Source organism: Dufourea novaeangliae, unplaced genomic scaffold, assembly GCF_001272555.1.
Source record: "Dufourea novaeangliae isolate 0120121106 unplaced genomic scaffold, ASM127255v1 scaffold8, whole genome shotgun sequence".
NCBI lineage: Eukaryota > Metazoa > Arthropoda > Insecta > Hymenoptera > Halictidae > Dufourea > Dufourea novaeangliae.
In genome coordinates, this window is record NW_015373923.1 from 2,133,608 (window position 1) to 2,154,381 (window position 20,774).

At 43.4% G+C, this 20,774-nt stretch overlaps 1 protein-coding gene across 3 annotated transcripts; it reads right to left on the reverse strand.

Annotated features, from left to right (window-relative positions):
* Positions 1-886: 886 nt before the first annotated feature.
* Positions 887-19,121, reverse strand: LOC107194799 (protein yippee-like 1). Of its 3 annotated transcripts, none has more exons than XM_015584499.1 (5): positions 18,936-19,121; positions 2,055-2,543; positions 1,815-1,858; positions 1,409-1,517; positions 887-1,285 (listed from the first exon to the last, which is right to left on the reverse strand). In XM_015584499.1, the coding sequence occupies exons 2-5, from the start codon at positions 2,154-2,156 to the stop codon at positions 1,196-1,198; spliced, it is 345 nt and encodes a 114-aa protein (XP_015439985.1). In that variant the 5' UTR covers positions 2,157-2,543; positions 18,936-19,121; the 3' UTR covers positions 887-1,195. The 3 variants fall into 3 exon arrangements, with proteins under 3 accessions (XP_015439985.1, XP_015439987.1, XP_015439986.1); XM_015584501.1 differs by lacking the exon at positions 18,936-19,121 and adding an exon at positions 18,386-18,433; XM_015584500.1 differs by lacking the exon at positions 18,936-19,121 and adding an exon at positions 16,656-16,718.
* Positions 19,122-20,774: the final 1,653 nt, after the last annotated feature.

Here is a 20,774-nt window from a genome sequence, read left to right on the forward strand (position 1 = left end):
GAACATGTTAGAATACGTTTTGTTTTTTCTTTCACTAACAGTAATGGCGACTGGCAGATAAACAGACAGTTTGGCAGGCATGGTGAACATAAAATCAAACATATACACGCCGACACAAGTAACTTTTTCCCTTTCTTTCCTATCATTTTCTCTCATTCACTCTCTCTCTCCCCCCTTTCACTCATATTCTATATCTCTTGCTCTCCACGCATTCTTTTTGCTCTCTCCTCTCAGCGTATAATTTTATACTCTTACACGTATCCTTATATTCTATGTCCATGAGGTCCTATAATATAGTAACATAGGCTTTTAGTACGCTATATCGTAAGCTATACTAAGATCTCTACCACACCGCTGCGACGCCATCTACAACACGGCGCAGCAGTCTTAATTAATATTAGGAATATCGGCAGTGAAATTCCAATGATAGACGCGGCAGGCAGGCAGTCCAGTCCAGCAAAGTCTGTGGGCACTTGCGCTGCTCTCTCTCTCTCTCTCTCTCTCTGGTGCAATAACGGGATTTGTTGAAAACTGATCTCGATCGGGGTGCCCCGCGCGTTAATTTTTTTTACCATTTATCATGGACGTTTCCACATAGAGGGAAACGTCTCGAGCGAATGAATGAATTGAAAAAATTAAGTGGGGCACCCCACTGTTCGAACAAAGCGATCTCGGGTGTTTATACTTTCCACCATGGCACCTTCTTCTTCATCGTCGTCATCATCATATTCGTCACCATCGTTTCTTAATAATGTCATTATTCTCGGGGTTTTAATTAACTCTATCTTTGTTTTGTTTTCTTTCTCGGTTTATCTTCTTTCTCTACGGTTTCTTTTTCTCTTCTTTATATTTATTTTTTTTTTTTTTTTTTTTTTTTTTAGTCATCGATTGTTGTCGTCGCTTGTCGACGAATCGATCAGAAAGAACGAAAAACAGCGTCGTCGTCTTCGTCGAATTGTCCGAAACATAAAAAGTTACTAAGATTACGAATCACAAATGAAATCACAGACTTTCGTTGGTGGTTTGACAGAGGGGGGTAGGGGGGGCCGTACATTGCAAGTAGAACAACATTGTAGGCGTATTATATATCGTCTTCTTAGGGTCATCATCGGGGACACACAACGGATAGGTGTGTCGCGCGCACGGTTCAGGGATGTATTATACTATTTTCTGTCCTTGTTCCCCCTACGCGACTTTACTCCCATCCATTCTCCTTGATCATGTGTGCAAGCTCGATTATAAACTTGCCCTCCTTATACTTCTGGCTCGACTCGAACGCATGCTCCTGCAAAATTTCAGGGGTGAGACCCTTAACAGAAACAGCTGGTCTTGCTTGCCCTGAAGTGGTATTTCGTATTGAACTACGTTTCTTTTATCGACGGAACAGCACAAAAACAAAACGACTCACGTATTTCCACCCAAGGGTGGTCTTGCAGCATTCGCAGTAAATATCAGCCACAGCATGAAGACCGGTAAGCAAAACCCGCTCCTCCGCAGGACCACAGCCCACGTTCACCCTAAAATAGTTAAATAAAATAATATAGCGTGTAAAAACAACAAAACAAAACGAAATGTCAGGAATAATCGGTACACATATTTTCGTGAATGGGGTGGAAAGCTACACACGTTTCTTTCTCTGGGTGTAGATGTTAATAACAATTGAAGAAAAAAGATACGGGAAAGAATCCGTTGACCTTGCATTTGAATAATTCGTACCCACTATATAAGTTCTTCGGGTAAAGAGTGCAACGCGTCCTACTTTCCACGCCGATTCTATCTGGGATTCGCGAGGGCAGAGGCATTAGCATACTTACACTGAATTAAAGAGATAGGCACGACCTTGACTGCCCTGGAAGGACTGCAATCAAAAAGGAAACAGCTTCTTAGCGGTTGCGTTACAGAGCAGTGTGAAGAGGAGAACACACACTGTGTGTAGGTGTGTGCGTGTATGTATGTGTGGACAGGCGTGTGTGCTCGCGCGCACGACATACGAGGCGGAAGGATTAGTAGTGAATGCGAGAAGTCTGTCAGTTACCTGATCTATCACGGCTCACCTTAGAGATGAGTTCGTCGTGGTTGGCGAGGTGAGCACGGCAGTGAATGCACGAGTAAGTGCGGTGACACGAGGGCAGGTACGCTTGAAAAGTTTTGACCATGATGGCGTATCCGAGCAAGCAAAGAGATCCACCTCTCTCTTTCTCTCTCTCTCACCCCAGTGTGTATATGTGTATGTCCGTCTTCTTCCTCTTCTTCTTCTTCTTTGTCGTAGTCGTCGTCGTCGTCGTCGTCCTCGCTCTTCTCCTCCTACCCTCACGATGTCGCTGCTCTCCCTCTCCCCGTATATTATTCTTATCAAGTGTCGTCGAGACGCTGCTGCTGGTTTTCTCCGGTGTGTGGTGAACGTCTGGCCGTTAACCAGCGACGATTATCGAATTGAATTACTTCCAATCGCGGGGTGGTGGTGCAATAGTGGCCCCGTTCACCGCCGCTTCGTGCTCCGATCAGCTGTTGAGCTGGTTCAGACAGCGCCGGTTCGGGGACACCTGTGAACAAAAACACGATTTCGATTTCATCCCGACGGGGTTATATGGTCTCTCTCTCGCACACATACATACACACTCTCTGTATCGCCTTAGCTTCTTTTGCCTAGCCTCGCGCAACCTAATCCACAGTGTGCCTACTTAGCACGCCCACGGACACAAAACCGTCGAACGACCTAACGATCCAACTAGCGCTCAATCTGATCGCGGGGACCTTCTGACGGAGATGACGTCAAGAGGAGAGGAGAGTTTGTTGGAACGACAGAGGCGGAGAGGTCTGCGTAGCTTCTTGAAACGCGGGCACGGAGAGAGAATGGTGTAAATATACCAAAGAGAGTTGTAACCGGTTCGCGACTCCGTTTATCCTAACCTCTCACCTGTCAAGGGTACAAAATTCAGTGATTGTTACTTCTGTCACTGTTTTTATAAGCGAAGAAACTTGCTGAGATAAACGAAGCCGTACATGATGTACATCAAACAGGGGTCAATTCTGGGGATCTTCAAAATATTATGACGTTCTCGAGCACGACTCGGAACACAGTCGTTTGAATGAGTTTTTTTTTATGAAAAACACCACTAGTGTCTCCATCCTACTCCTAAAAATTGAACGATCACATGTGTATATACTATATCAGTGGTGGGCAAACCTTGTCAGGATAGGAGCCATATCGAGGGATACTGGGACATATGTGTACATTTAGTTTTTCTCTCATTCAAGCATGATTTCAAAGATAAAATGAATATTATCGTGAATAAACACTCCAAAATTCCGTAACAAAAAAAGGATAACCTACCAACTGATTGTCATTAATATTTATAAATATATTTTAAGTAGATCCAGCTGATAAGGAGTATTGATAACTTATCCCTGAAGAGGTTAAAAATACTCGAGAGCCTCTTCCCTATTGAAACGGTATTAAATTCTGAGTTACACTTACAATCTGTGTTTACATCACATTGCATAATAAAGTGAGCAAACTTACAAAAATATCATATTACATACGTGTATGTAGTATGTATCGAGTTTATAAAAAAATATTAAATATTATGTGGGAGCCGCAGTAAGGGTCTAAAAGAGCCGTGTGCAGCTCGCGAGCCACAGTTTGGCCATCCGTGGACATATACTATATACGAGAATATTGGCTGTCGCCGTCGGGAGGAGGAGGAGGTTTGTAATCCGGCCTCACCACGCGGCGGCACTCGCTATTTACCCCGCTATCGTGTATATTTATTCCGTAACTATCAGTTCTGAGTTATTTATAACGACCTGTTAAATAACGACGCGGCGGTGGCGGCCCGAGGAGCTTCAAACCACCCGCTCACAATATTGCATTCAGAAGGGAAAAATCTTGAGCCCCGCAGCCGCTCGGCCGATGGGGGAGTGGACACGCGGGAGAGAAAGAGCAGATAACACGTACAAATACAGGGGGGATACATCTATAAAAATAAACGACGACAGCGAACAAGAGGAACCAGGCTGAACGTTTTGAAGCGCAATAGCATTGATGCACACACATTCGCTCTCTCTTTCTCTCTCTCTCTCTCTCTGTCCGTATCGAGCGACGCCACGTGCTGGCCCGTGTTCAAACAAAGAAAAGAGGCAAGGTCTCCATTATGATGCGGCGGCTACACAGAAGCTTCTTCTTTATAAAGACAGAGGAAGTGCGCGGCGGTACCGCGGGCCTGTCTCTCCATCCTTTCACGCCTTCATCCCGTTTTCCCTTCCCCCCTGCCATCCTCTTTCGACTGTTCACAAGCAAGCACAGTTGCCCACCGTCGTTTCGACCCTGCATGACGTGTAAGATCGAGCAGCACAGAAAGTTGTCCCTTGCGGACACGAGATTCCTAATAGTGTGAAAACGGGACATCCTGTACATCCCCTCCATCTACCATTATTAACCTCAATTATTACTAAATGTTTTCGGCCAGTGTGACAGGGGGATATTACACCACCTTTGGCTCATGAATTACAATACAGAGAAAAGAAACGTATAAAGGTCTAGCGAGTCGCTTCAAGGACACAGTCACGTCAAGTGTATCATTCATTAATATGAATGAAGAAGAGAAGGTTTATATAATTGTAATCGTCTCGTGTCAAACGTGTGTACTCGCATATCCGAGTCACGTGACGACGGCCGTCTGTACATAAACAAAGGGGGCAGGCAAGCTCTTTGTTTGGATGCACACGCCGAAGGTGTATAAACGAAAACGAATTTCGCTTCAAGACGGAAGAAAAAGAACGACAACCTTCCTCCTCTTGTTTGGGTTTAGTCGCCAGACATTTTTTTGCGCGGCTCTAACCCCGTTTTCTTAGTTCGTTCCTTTCCCAGCGCGCTCTTTTCGCGTGTGTGTTCGTTCGAGCCCCGTTGTTTTTCTTTGCCCCAAACCTCCCCCCACTATGTCTCGTCACGCCCTTCTCTCGTTCTTTTTCCTTCTAACTTGGATCAATCGAAACAATGATTCGCCTGGTGGCGGCCTTGCGATATAACGGTACTTACTACTTTACTTTCCAGGCTTATGGCAACACGGAATTAGCACTCGGAGTGACACAACCGTCACGGCTACCCGTTTCCTGTTGTATTATTTCTAACACGCGCGAGTCATTCTAAAAGCCTATAAACGAGAAACACGGAAATGCTGTACACGAAGCTATTGTTTCAGTACTGTTCTTTTTTTTTTCTCCAAGGCGTAATCCCACGGGACTCGTTTAAGCTACGCGGATTGTGGGGGAGTTAAGTTCTAATTTTGTTAAAGGAACAACGGTTTAATCGAACCATGTGGCGGTGACAGATGTCGAGACAGGCAGGTCGATTGGAAACTGTGACATGTACATACATATATACGTATACTCGAAACGAATACAATCGATACAGGCTATCATTTGCAAATTACTATAATTTAACCTTTCCATCGAGTGCCTATAAAATTAAAAATATCCGATTCGATGCGTTGCAGACACGATCGTAAAAGAATACGTATAGGTATTTTAAGACGGGGTAATGCATATGGAATACGACGTACTGTGCGTAGATAATGAGACTGCAATACGGAATAAATGTTTCTTCCTGACTCTGTAGTGTCTATTACCCACACGATATATCTACTTGCATTAACTTTTATGACGATTGACAGTGATACGGTATCATCTGATACGAATCGATGGGAAACGGTCGTGACTGTCATCAATATTTATCGCAAGTAGGAACAATCAATTATAAAAAAAGACATCGAAGCACATATACAGTTATCTCTGAAACTACTTTGTTTTATATATACATATATATATATAGGGTGTTCCGCTTAAAACAGGCCACCTAAATATCTTCTCTATCTGCGATCATACGAGAAATATATTTTTGCGTAATTTTAATGGTTTCAGTAGACAAATCGGATGGCGGTAAACATTTATTGTAAGTGTCCTTTTTAATGGTTTTTGCAAGGTCATCCATGTTTTTTACATATAATCTTGAAATGACATTGCACTCTCAAAATTTTTAATTTACTTACAAAAAATTTACTCTAAAAATGTTTAATTCCCTTATATAATTTTTTCTACCTTTCTGATTCGTCTCTAGAAACGATTTAAATTACGTAAAGAATATTTTTCGTATGATCCCAGATGGGGAATAAACTTGGGTGGCCTGTTTTAAGCGGAACAGCCTATACATATATTTTAGCATGTAGAATAGTATCTGGCTATGACTATCTGACACGAAACAGTCTCGGCATACGTACTTACGTATGAATTAAAAAATTTCCCAGACATCGTCCAACCTTGAAGCACGCACACAACCACGTCTCTATAGTCCAAGAACCGTGTAAAATCATGGCGCGGGGTTCGTCGGCCGCGGGGGCTACGAATCTGCAGAAAGAACTTTCCCGACGAATTGTCGGAGAACAAAGGAGATAGGGAACACGTCCGAGTCAATACACGGCCCAAGGTCATTGCTACCCGTCGCCGACGCATCCTCGGTATTTCCGATTTTCTTGTCATCCTATTTTTCACGGCTGGTGCAGACGGTGCGCGAGCGCGCGCTTTCTACCTCTCGTCAATGAATAAGAAGGAAGACACGATGAATCCAGACGAAAAGAACCCTGCACATAACAGCAGAGACAGCAGAAAGCATACAGAGGAATATACACGTTCTCTGTTTGTCCACCTGGTGTACGATACGCGCTTTCCTCTCTATCCGTTTCAGACGAAACGTGCGAAGCTAAAGCAACGCGGAACCAGATGTCGCGCAGCGCAACACCAAGGAAACTACATACATACGGTATATCTGTGTAACGGATGGGGTTATGCAAAAATACTTTACGTATACCAATGAGCAAACTTGGCTTCCTCTAGGACAAAAAGGGGTTAGGTCCTCGTACCGCTTATTTCAAATACTGAAATAAATGTTAAACCAAATGTTAATTTCGCATAAATTTCAGTAACTCAAGTGGTAAGAGGCCTTTCTCTTACACCACATTTTCCCCCGGCGGAAAACGAGTTTGTTTGCGAGGATAGAAAACTTGTGTTTTCGTAGAGACACGTTTCTTCAATAACAGTTGAAAGTGCGGAAAATATTTATGAAGCACGTTGTGGGAATCAGGGATAGGATATGACACGTGTATGTACACGTTTCGTTCTCGAGCATTTAATTGCGCAGTGAAAGAAACATCTGCTGCAGGGTTAAGAGAGGCACATACCACCAGACATTTCGTATCGCGTGTGAGTGATTCACAGTGATGTCAGTAATCTATGATTTTTCGATCGATGGTATAATACTTTTAAGAATCAAGATTATTACTATACTTACATATCTGAAATGTTTCGGATTAGGAAGTGGAGCGAATAGGGTTATAAATTGTAAGGATACTGTGTGTAGTTTTGGGATGACTCCGTACTGTATATAGCAGTTTTTCGGATCTCTGTTTTTTACCGGGGATACGACATCGAGGACTGTGATTCTGTTATATTTCCCACGACCCTGAACCTGTCGAGTTAGTAGAAAAAATGATCGCACATTCGGTTGTCGTGATAAGATAATATGAAGAGTCAAGTCCAAGGCGGGCGAAGAAATATTGACACATCTGTGTTTCCGTTGGATTTCGGATGTTTCCGTGGACACGAGATAAAGCAGAGGGAAAAAGAAAGGATTAGATATAACCCCGGGCAGGAAGACGAAAACATTTACAAACGCATTAAACGCGTACCACGCGGGGGAAAGATAATGTGGCAGGGTCAATTAAAATGTGGAGTCGTAAGAACGGTAAACAACGTTGGGTTTCAAACACGCAATCGAGATTCAGATTGGACGGGATCAAGATTGTCGATTGAAAAAAAATTTATTTTCTAAAAAGGTTAACGGTAGAATCGACACGATCGTTTCTATCTTATCGATTTCTGTTTTCCCAACGGCAAGAGAACCACTTTGTCTCAGCTCGACCTCAGTATCAATGTCACACGACGCGGCGAACATTCTCGCAAGTCGCTTCTTATATTGACGATGATCGAATGAAGTAAGGTTATTAATTGCTCAATCGAATCCGCTAGGGACTTCCGATTCGATACAAACAACAACGATAAAACGCCGCGGCGGCAACGTAACGACGTTCGGCGGAGCTTCTATCGACGTTTATTGCACAATCTCCCTCCCCCCCCCCCTCGCGGAGAATTGAATCGGTGTGGAAGGTAACAACGTTACACCGAAAATTTCGTTATCCCCTCGTTTTTCAACCGTCGATAATTTCACGTTTGCGCGCCGAACCTGATCAATTCCTCCAGCCTGCTGATCGGTGTCTCAACAACGACACCACTTAATCAACCAACGGAATCGCAATGGCTAAATGTTTGAATTGGGAAATAGTAATTTTCTAATAAATATTTACTCTATGTTTATCAAAAGGGCACTGTGTGTGCTTTTAGTCAAGAACAGTTATTTATACAGGCTAAACGGGGGAGTAGATTAAATTTGGCGGGTCTTTGTCAACGGTCGATTTCCATCGCGAGAACCACCATGCATACTACCACCGACTGGCACACCAAATGGACTGCACCGACAGAATCATAAATTGATGCGACCGTAAAGATTCATGAAGCGTCGTTAAATAACACTTATGTTAATGATCACGCACACACACGTACATATCGTCGCGAAGAACGGTTTCAATCGCAGAAATGCGCGACCCGTTACTCTAATAACGTATGTGGAGATGCATGTGGCCGGCGTCCAACGGTTCAAAAATTCTCGTTACGCGTCTAATTCAGTCCCAAAGGCTGCGCGCGAAAATCTTCCGCGTTCAAAGTGTTTGCCATTCTTCCATTGAACGCGACGCAGTGGTGTCGCGGCCGACGTCTTCCACTTGAACTTCACTCGACCGTCGTTTATACCACCACACCAAGTGGTAACTTAATATAAATACACGCGAGTCTCTCGCGCGATTATTCGAGAGACACTGCTGTTGCAGCAAAATCTTTATCAAGAGGATTACGTTTGAAACTATCGAAACTCCACGGGCGCCGTAGAACGCACCTGTTCTTCCATGAAACGACAGACAACCAACACCACGGTGATGCAATAGTCGCGCCTGGCGACACAGCAGAGACAACAACTTACTTTATGTTTTGTTTGATGAGCTATCTTTATGTTTATTAAGAGATCGTGATATTTTATCTGTGTTTGAAATCAGAACGGACTAGAATACTAAAAGAAGTTTTTATGGTGATAGCACACCATGAGATAAGTGTTACGAAGATAGGGCCTTCTGTGAATGTTTCGATACACCATATGCAACAGATAAGGTTAGGGGTCTCAGAGTGACCTCCATGTTATCCACATACGAATGACATATCTTTGGAAACGGGGATTGTCGAATGTATCGAGATACATATACGGCGGTCCTTTATTATTTAGTGTTTCATGGGAATCGATCTGGCAGTCGAATTCTTAAACATTCTCTTGTACAGAGTGTATTTCGTAGGCAAACGTAACAAACTCGGTCTGAATTGAAGGCAATTTTCATTTAAAGCTTATACGGAACGTAACGAAGGCTTGTTTAAGTAATTCTAGGACTCGGAGAGCATCCAACGGCGATCTATTCCCATTGCAATTGCCCCGTTCACGTGACGCTAGATTTATAATATAATTTTCGTGCCGGTTTTGCACACACAGTCTAACTCTGCTCTCTTTCATAATGCCAGCAAAATGAAAACCGCATGCACAACAGCCAACGCACGTGTCACGATACGGCGTTGAATGGGTCTTTAATTGCACAGATCAAAAAAACAAAATTATCAAAAGACCCCGTACCCGATATAACCGCGGGATCACACGAAAAGATAGCTTGCCCGACAAAATGTACGTTATGCATCGATAAGACTATTTCCGTGACACAAAATAATCTGGCATCTCTAGATGGTACGTGATACTCTGCATGCAAAAACAGACCTTCCACGAATTAATCCGTCGATTCTTTGGACGTAAATTTTCCCGTGTGCTGCCACCTATGTACAACGCACGATTCCAAACGGATTTAGACATTCTATTCTCTTTTCACGTTCAATTATTCATAAGTCGAAATAAAAGTTATCAAACTCCAGTCTGTAAATGGATTACTGAAAATAGATACAAAATACTGTCATTTTCGAACTACTCTAGGCCTCTAGGCTATAAGTTAACTGCTATGCAGCCCTATAGCCAATAGTTCCAAGTAAAGAAGAAATATACACATTTAGTAGCGATGATTTTAACTATCTTCACCGGGCAAAAATAAATATTTCCTCTGTGAAAGAAAGAAACCTAACAGATATTTTATATATAGAAATTCAGTTACCCGAAAATAATAACACGAATACTGTCGATTCTTATTTCGGTTGCATAATTGCATTCAGGATTCAATGTATCGCTTGATTACAGGTTACGATGCCCCGGCGACACGCGAGACATCTGTAATCTCGGCGAGCAAACGAAAAAAAAAACAGAAAACGAAGAAAGTGTAAAGGGCCTTTACTAAAGGCGTCCGTGCGCGCGGATGGTTGATGGTTACACACTTCTGTGTTGCATATGTGCGGCCAATCGATAGGCTCTTTTCAACACGACTAACCCCTTACAGAAAGGGTTAAACAGATGATCGTGAACAGCCACGGTTGTATTCGTAAAGAAGATCACGTGTCTGACCCACGACGGTCGACCGGGACACGCATCACGGGGTCATGCAATACAGTCATGACTCCGTGGGCGCGCGCGTCATCGCATGTATTGACAAAATGTTTTCTATTGCATATCGCATGCGACGAGGAGGTACACGGTGTTACGGCCTTAATGGCGATCCACACAGAGAGAGACATACAAGGACGTAGATCGACGTCTTTCGCGATAACAAAAGAAAAAGAAAAACGAATGATTGCTGACAGAATTTTTTAAAACATTCGCTTGAACAGCTCACACACAACAATGTTTATATTTCGCGGGCCTATTTACGACGCGAGTCGTTGTCATCTATATATGTCTCTTTAATTGAACACAGAGTACACCTAGGAATGAAAATCTCGGCAAAAAAGGAATGAACACCTGGGAAAGAAAAAACAGTGTTTATAACTCGGGGATATTCATTCATATGGATTATTCTGATCCATGTTTTTCGACTTCGCAAGCCACGGATGATAAAACTGAAGCTTGGATACTACGCACCTCAAACGAGACGCGATCCCCGGGGTCCCTGGACAAAAAAGATACACGGTGACCCACGAATCGTCGCGACAAAGAGGCTGACAAAGGATCGTACATATCGCAGCCCTGCAAGAAAAGTGTCAAATCGAAAACGTGTCATTTTTTCGGGAGAGCGAGAAGAGACTGATTCATTCACATAGCATGTCATGTATTAAACGAAGTGACACTAGCGCCATCTCACTTGAACTTGTGACATTTTTTGGATGGTGAATATTCGTATTGGAAGATATTTTTACGTGATAAAATGGAAATTAACAATTTCTGATTTTTGAAACTTTTCTTGCAGGGATGCGATATTTAGTCTTGTTATGGAAGTTCCCGCGTGGGTTCCATCGAAATTGCATCTCGTCGGTCCTCCTGTCGGGAATCTAAATAACAGGTATACGCCGCCGCTTTGAATACCAAATGCACTGTGTGTAAACACAAATATTTATGATAAATAAGAAAACAAGCGTCGAGTGGCTGCGCCACTCTTTTCTTTATCACGTTGAACCATGTGTTCCAGCGCGCCTCCAGTCAAAATGTCGGTGGTTCCCTCGCGCGTAGTAAACGTAAACAAAGTTTGCGTGCAGACAGAAATTAGGATCGTGTCAACGGGCAGCTATTTCGTGACGATCGGTTTTACGAGAGCGTGTGTATATGTATACAAGGTGTCCGACAATAACGTGAAATAAAAGACAAAAAATATCCTTCTGTAAAAATTCCAAAAGCGTGACGCCGCTGCCATTTGGCTTGAAAAGCTCGTAAATATTCAACCACCGCCGCCCTCTCGTGCCGTTAAGTAACGGCCATATTCTTTATGCGCGCGGGAAGATACGGCTTCAATAAGTCACGTATACACTAGCAGACCCGCGCGCGCGCGCACGTGGCACGACGGATAAAGATCGTCCGGGTGGTACGCAAAAACACACGTCGAATATCTATTCGTGAAAAAATCGCTCGACATCAACGTTTCAGATCCAACGATCGTCCCCTTCAGGGGAAAGAGCTCCTAAACCAATCGGGTGGGTGAAACTCGAGGTATGGAACAGCCAAATATTATCGTGATCCATTTGGATGGTAAAATAATCGACACGTTCGCTTAAGAATGTTTCGGGGGCCGCGGATAACCAATAAAATGGTACACCGTAACGCAATCCAGATATCATTCGGACGGTTATTTCCGTGAAACGTGCCCGTTGGATATTTGTTTCTCTATTCCGCGAACGGAGAGGAGGGGGGTGGTGCGTCGTGTTGTATGCGTTAACGGTGAATGTAAGATCGCACACAGGGTAGAGACCAAGAATATTCGAGGATTATTCCATGCAGTAGGACGCGGTGTAACCAAGAAATCTCGACATCCGTCGGAGCACGAGGGTGGCAAGGGGGGGCAGGCGATTAGGTGTGTGTATTGTGTGTACGCGCGCGCAAGCGGTGGCTATGTCGTCTCGTCGTATTCCCCACGAGAGAGAGAACAATGACTCTAAAGAAGTCGACGTCGCATTTTCCCTCGCAACAAGTTTTGCATTACACACGGGACCGACACGACGGAATAGAGTCGAGTCGAGCGACGACGGCGACGGTGTTCACTTAGACATGCAGATAACTTATTAAGGTGCAGTCGTTTTATAAATAATTCGCGGAGAGGAACTGTAAAACGACCAAGATTGTTGAACCATCACATCCCGACGGGAGATTTCATGCATGCGCGCTAAATAATTGCACACGATATGCAATAACGGTGCCCGTGCACACCGTGGCCAGAAAGAAAGCAACCAACGATAAGGGGATACATACGGAACGTTTTCTCTCTGGTCACGTGGGAGCCTGCGGGCCGATCGAAGAGAAGCCATATTTTCTAACCGTGAAATCGTCAACAATTTTAACCATACACTTACGATCAAGACATATAATGCACAGTCTCTCCAAGATGCGCACAATACACAATCCCGTTTCGCATCACCAAGGGTTACGCGCAAAATTAGGCATCCCCGTTTGCTGGGTCCCCGGAGTATATTAAAAACTTTAAAAATTTCGTTATTTTCTTTACGCCAAGTGTTACGATTTTATACCGATTTTTGTGATTCCTAACCTCTTCAGGGACGAATTTATTAAGACCAGAGAAAATGATTCTTTATTTTTCAGCTGTATTTATTGGGGAATTTCCAAGTGAATATTAATTTAAAATAATATTCAATGTCTTTCGGGACCATGCTTGAAAGAAAGATAAATTAAACGTACACGTATGTGTCAGTGTCCCTCAAGAGGTTACCCACGGATTTCCATCAGTGTATTGTCACACACACACCCGGTATACGGTAGGGAACACAGCCGCGCGCAAAACATGAAAAGTGAATTTCTAACCTAACCTAACAGACCCCAGACGGCCGTGACTCACGAGAGAGACAATACGCATACGACGAGAAATTTGTTCAAATTCGTGACCACTGTAAATTACGTAGTACGAACGTTTCGCGTGCGAACGAATGAATCATGCTTCCCAGACGAAACGCTGTGAACGAGGATACAATAACCCAGCTGGCGTTCCTCTTTTTTTTTTCTTTACCGTGCAACGCGCATTTACATTGCGCGTGGAGCTGACAACGAAAACACGTGCTGCAATTAACGATCCAACCCCGGAGACCGGTGTTTGGACGAAACGTGATAACGATGATGATAACGGGACGTTTGAACTTAAAATTCGTATCTATGTGATTAACGTTAAAAAAGTAGAGCCGTAACAATGTCCGTGACGCCGCAGTATACAGTTTGTGTCCCATTAGAGACCCCGCGTGCTGTCAGGCTGTCACCGGGTGTTGTTTTTCCTCTGAGAAAGTATGTGTGGGTATACTTTTTTTTCCCCCTATGTGCTATGTGTTCCAGACTCGGGGTAAACATACAAAAGATACACGTACATATTTACTCCTCCTTCATCGCGGGGATATACATATTTACGTACAGAATGTACGGCTTCGATTATTGGTTCGTCAACTGCAAGTGAAATCAAACAAAAACACACGTTTCGCGGTGCATGGCTACCAGAGTTGCCGATGCACAGATTGAAAACACTTTTTCCTTAGTTTCTTTTTCTGTACTTATACCATTCATATGATTCATAAGTAATTTCCGTTTGTTTTTTCTTGTCTCACATTAATCCACGACTACGTATTGCGGTCGGACACGAATATAATGTATATTTTTAATTTTTAAATTAACCGGTTACTATTGGAAATTTTATGAGATAGTCGAGAAGATTATTTCTTGCGATCGGTCGAATTAACTTCACGTTTTAATTCTTGCGCCTGGATTAAACGTAAGCAATGTCACGTGTTTCACTGGGCAGCCAAGCGTAATGAACCATAACCTTATTGTTTTCAGCGCGTGTCGCAATCATTTCTCTATGTGATTTGAAACGCTTTTTAATTAAGGCGCAGAACAATGAATGGACTAAGCTATTCACCCATGTTTCATTATTTCCAGTAATGATTGATGATTTGTGAGACAAGAGGACAGGATCATTTATTTGAATTTTTTTTCATGCACGTGCCCATTTATTCCAAGAGATATCAATATGTAAATATTTTTTTATCCGTACAAATTTATCTAATAACCGTAAACATCACAAGTGAACACAAACCTTTGAACGGAACTTCTGTACGATCGATACAAGGTGTATTTATGATGCAATCCGTACCAATTACATAGAATCCGTTGAATGCCGCGTATAAAATGTGTACAAAAAAGCTGATGCAAGAATCGTAACTAGTTCATGTAATCGATTCAAAGAACATTAAGAATAATAGCAAACATTTAAAGAAAAAAAAAAAAAAAAAAAAAAAAAAAAAAATTAAGAAGAAAAAAATTCGAGAAAAAAACGGCGCGCAGAGTTGCGTAGGTCACGTACGTACAACGAACCGGGCGCGTGAGTGATAAATGATAGCGAGGTTTTTGATCGCGAGAGAGCCCCACCACCACCCGGGAGTCACCGGGTTTAATCAAGTGTGCGCGCGAAGAAAATGTACGTGTGTGCAGCTCTCTCGTGGCTCGCTGATAAAACGCGCTACGAACGGAAGTCTACCTGGCGACACGACGGATGACTCGGGGAGAAACATGAATGGGAATCTCCGAGTCTGTCTCGTCACGATTTTTAAACGCCGCCACGATGACAAACGAACACGATCCATTTAAAGATTCGATCGTTCCATGGATTTTTCCTGGAGTTACGAGGAATACATTCCACCAATCCGTGGGTCCAACTGGACCGGAATTCGCGCCATTTTGACCACGCTCCGTCCCCCCTCCCCACTGTACACAATCGTGAAGAAAATACAATATTCAGTTCAAATTGTAGTTATTCAACCACTATTCCGAGATTATTTGAAAACAATATTTATTCATATTTTCTGCAATGTTTGCTCTAAATTCGAATCCTTATTTTGCTTGTAGAGCCGAGGGGTTCAATAACACGTTTGCTACACCTGTGTGTTTGGTAATAATCCTCGCAGCTGTACTGTATTTCTGATATTCCATTCAATATATCGCGCTAGGAAATATAAAAAAAATAAAGTAATAGAACCGTCTTACTGGTTCTCTGTATGTTACATAATAATAATTATATTTTTTTCATGTAAAAGATACAGAATCGTTAATTGTGACAAATATCTGATGTATGGAAGCAAACATACTGATGGGCAGAAAGGGGTATGGGTGATTATCCGAAAATCCCAAATACGCGGTTATTTATATTTACACGATGTATTTATACGCGCGCGCCGCGTGTAAACCCCTTCGCCTCGTCCTAGTAGCGAGCAACTCGGTAGGGATAAGTTTAAAGATTGCAAGAGCCATTGCCCTGTTGGCGTCGCGCAACGAGGGAGGCGGGAGGGGGGGAGAGAGAGAGAGCCTCCGCTGGAAAACACACACATAGAGAAAAAAAAATTCGGTAAAAAAAATGGAGAAAAACAAAGCCCCCCTGGAGTGTTCTGAAACGTCGCGTTGGCCAGCCTGGGATGGTTCTATCGCGCACAGCCCAGCTGACAGCCCAATCAGCTGTAAACGTACACAAAAGCGTCGGTCCAACAGGTCCGTTGAGAGTTCGCGCAAACGAAACTATGCGTTGCATCGTCTAACGAAAGCTCGCACACAAACCACCACCATCTTCTTCCAGTTGAAACAAAATACATATACCGATACAATATATGAAAGAAATGCACTGAATTGTGACACATTACACGCCGATAACAATTATATATTAATCAGTTTTAATTACCCGTAGTTTCTCTTTTCTGGAAATTCAATATAAAGATCCATGGTCGATGATAACGACACACACACACACGAGATGATACGTATGTATTCTCCTTGGAAATTTACATCTCACTCGGAATCACTTAATTGACGCGACATTAATTAATGGTACTACCTGGAAGTATACTGCGAACGCGCGATACACAAGCTGCGTGTTCGTCGGATGTGAATTAATTCGTGGTACGGAAATCCCGTGTAGTCGCGTTCATTCACCGTGCTCGTTAAACGTCTGAGAGAGGCGTTCCGTCGTCGCCACACGCTGCTGCACCAATCGAATGAGCGTTCCCGTGCGCCCATAGCAACCGAAGGGTTCAACTGTGAAAGCACCACAGAATATGTATCCTCACGAAAAACTGATAATATTTGTACGCGACGCACGTGTATATAGATACATTCGGTTAGCTGGCCGTTTAGGAAACCAAGCAACGAACTTTCCTTGTCTCTCCGGCAGGAGGGGGAGGGGCGAGACGCGGGTCTAGGCAACAAGAGAAGAGAGTCGCGGCGATGCTACGCCACTGCAACTTAAATAAACACACACACCACAAACTGGGAGAGGAGGACAAGCGCCGAGCCGCCAGTAGCTTCGAGTTTAGTTAATTCGGGTCATCGTCCTTCGTCACTGGTGGTGCATATTTAATTTTCCAAGCGCGTCCTGACGACAACACACGACACAACGGATGTCGCTTTCAAAGCGAATTGTGTGTACTTTGTAGGGAAGCGGGGGGCATACGCGCGCCCCGTGCGCATCCACACGCGCTTGTATTCTCGGTCTATTAAATTCGAAAGGCGCTCTCGTTGGCTCGGACTTGAGAAACCGTAGTCGAATTACGATCGATAGGTTGGAAGGAAAATAGATAGAGACCGACATCAGAGTCGCGAGTTCCCCCGTCGACAACGAACGATTTTAGCGAGTCGCGTTGCTGGCTTCGCCAAATATTTACGATAGAAAAATCGATCGAGGTTTGACCGTCAGAAACGCAGACGAGACGCGTTACGTCAATTGCTCTCTCTCTTTCTCTCTCTCTACCACTGTCTTACCCGCGGCGGCCATATACACAACGCTGGGGTATGTCATGTATCGTATGTAGGGGCTCTTTTTTTTTTTCCAGAGCGATCGAAGCCTTTCGCATGGTGTATAAGAAGAGACGTATCGCGAAGGTATACACACCACACATACCAGAAGATAAAGCTCCGAAACGTTTTTACGACGCGCAGTTGAATCAGCTGCGAGTGTGTACAAAACACCAAGAGCGAGAGCGCGCATTATCTGGTGACATTGTCGCGACGCGCGGTTAGGTATCAGTGAAAATTTATCGTTGTATACACGCACACGCGTACTATGATGCCGTTGACATTTAACATACTGTGGCTTTAAAAACAATATTAAGAATTCATTGGGAGAAATAAACGCGGAAAACTGGTATGGCAAGAATTATGTCGACAACGTCAAAAACAATTGCCGTGAAACGCAATTATACCCGTTTCAACTGGTCCGTGAACGTCGCTACACGGGATTTATCAATTAACGATGGAATAAAAAAAAAATCCTGCCCCTACGTGTATAGACACGTGCGGACGTGACGACAGAACTGTTCGATATGGTCGGTAGATTTTCCACTGTTACCAAGTGGTGAAAAGTCCCCTAATCATAGAACACCAGAATTGCACTGCGAACCCGCGAAGAAAGGAGAACAGCGAGAAAATTGAGACGGACGTGCGGTAACAGGAAAAATTCGCGTAGAACGCCACAAAGCGACGGCCCTGATCTTCTCGTGTGGAAGGCAGCTGACAGGCTCTCCCGTCAGCTGAGAGCGTACACAAAGTCCGATGCCCGTGTATACGCACCGTACTTTTAACATCAGTCCGTTTTCAAGGAGGAGTAATTATCGTTGCACGGAACACATAGATCACGATTCATTCGACGAATACGCTGTTTTAACACCCGAAACTATTGCACATTGGATATTCGGACAAGAAAAAAAAACAATAGTATTGCGTCGTTCGAGGTGCACACCGAATAGTAACATCGGGAATATATTTTCTTTCGTTGCCCGTTTCCGTGTCACAGAGTCGTCGATATCAGAGACTGACCGAGGCCAACGTACACAAGATTAACGGGAGGTTTTCACGAATTGCGACGCGGAGAGGGGGGGGGGATTTAGAGAGTGAACAACACGGGCATCTTTGGTAACAATATTCCCTGTGGTGGCACGGAACCGATGCACTTCCGATTGTTCGTGGGATGTCGCGGAACGAAATGCCAGGCCATCGCAAAATGGCAGTTGACTGGAAGAACCAGTTCGTGCACGTATTGCACGGGATGTTGTCAAAGGAAGACAAAGGACGCGCGTGCATGTAAGAAGAGGGTGCATCGGAATCGGAAGGGTTTACGCACCTCCATATGCATCCGTGGCCGCGGCAACGAACGACGACGCGTGTCCTCGGCCTCTTCGATGCCTCGAGCCTTTGATCACGGATCACGGTTCCTTCGTCTCCGCGAAGTGTCGTAAACAACGACCACGACGACTCGTTTTGATCATCACTAACGCGAAACAGCCGCGTCCAGCGAGCACCGTACTGCTGATCGCCTCGGCGTCGTTCGATTTATTTCGGTTCGTCCGCAGGCGGGATGGTATACGATGACCTGCGCGCATGCGCTGTCCGCGCTACCACTTTTTTCCGGACATCATCGACAGAGGTCGCTTGTGACAACGTTATCTTCGTTTCTTTGCTACGTTCCTGACCGTGACGCGCGGGAAACTTCGGCCGACAGATTTCTGTAAACACCGTACCCTTTGTCGTCTAAACAAAGGAAGTCTACGGCTTGGACAGGTGCTTTTTCTTATGAAATCGAGCGTAAAATGTAGGACACGATGGATGGAGATTAAAGCCTCTAATATTAATTGGTAACGTTTTATAGTTGCAATAAAAAATAGGCTTGAAGATTGAACGATTCGAGGTATCCGCTCAACTCCGCTAGAAAGTGAAAGTATTCCCAATTTTATTATCAGTCGAGGCTTGTGGATCCTGGACTGCCCATCCGAAAAACTGGAGGTTCGGTATTGGTGTAATATGTTTTGTCTTGTTCCTACATTTGCCTTGGATTTCATAAAAAGTACTCGCCTTGACAGTAGGTTGCCCCTACAAGTATTTAAAAAAAAAATAGAAAACTGATTTGTAATGTTATACCTCTAATTAAATTCAGTCCACAGTCTAGATCCATTATAGTTCCGCGCTTCTGTGGTTTCGAAAATAGGAATGCTGATAACTCGTGAAGTCTATTCTATGGCATTTATATACGGGCAACATATGACTGACATGCTAATTCATCTCGGCGGAAGGTCAAATATTTTGGTCGCAAAAATGAGACATGAAGGCACGTGTTGAAGATCGTCTCACAATATTTAATCGTTGAACGTTTCTTTGAACGGTTCCTTGTTTTCGTGTCTTTTCGACTCATGGTGTAAATTGGGAATGCATCATGGTGCATATGCATGTATTTCCTGTCTGCTCGGAAAAAATATGTATATGTGTTAAAACTATGTAGGAAGGCTACCTTTATTACTTCTTTCATTTCTTTGCGCAATTCTATTAGCTATTACACGTCTCTGACAAAACTATTACAAAAGTTCGTTATGCTGAGTGATTTTGTAAGAACATGTGAACGCCTTTCACACATATCGCCACGGTATCATAAAGTAAAAAAGTCACTGCCCAGAACAGAGGGAACTCTATGCAAGATAAGAAATCGAAATGCTACGCTCGTATAAAAGAAGAAAACAGAACGTATTAACAGTCCGAAATATACGCGTGATACAAAAAAAAGTGGACTACCTAGAAAATCCATTTGTGTAATTAAAAATTCAGCGTTATTAGACATTTTTTTCGTATATACTGCCTAAAACAAGGTTTCCAGCCGTGTTATTTTATATTTTTAATTTCACGAAATAAGATTAGAAGTAACATGTTTTCTAAATGTCCACTTTTTTTCGCACCAGAGTTTACATTCGAATCTACGAACTCGTAATATCCATTTGATGGAATAAAATTTTTGTAATGCATCTGCGCTCTTAATTTTCTAGAATTTGTTAAACAAATTGCACGAATTATATAACATAAATGTATGTTTAAGACGCCGTTTTCTATTGGGCAGACCTATAATTTTAAATGCTCCGTAAATGCGCTTCGTCTGCCACCCTCTCCCTCTTTCTTGATTCATTCTATATACTCATTT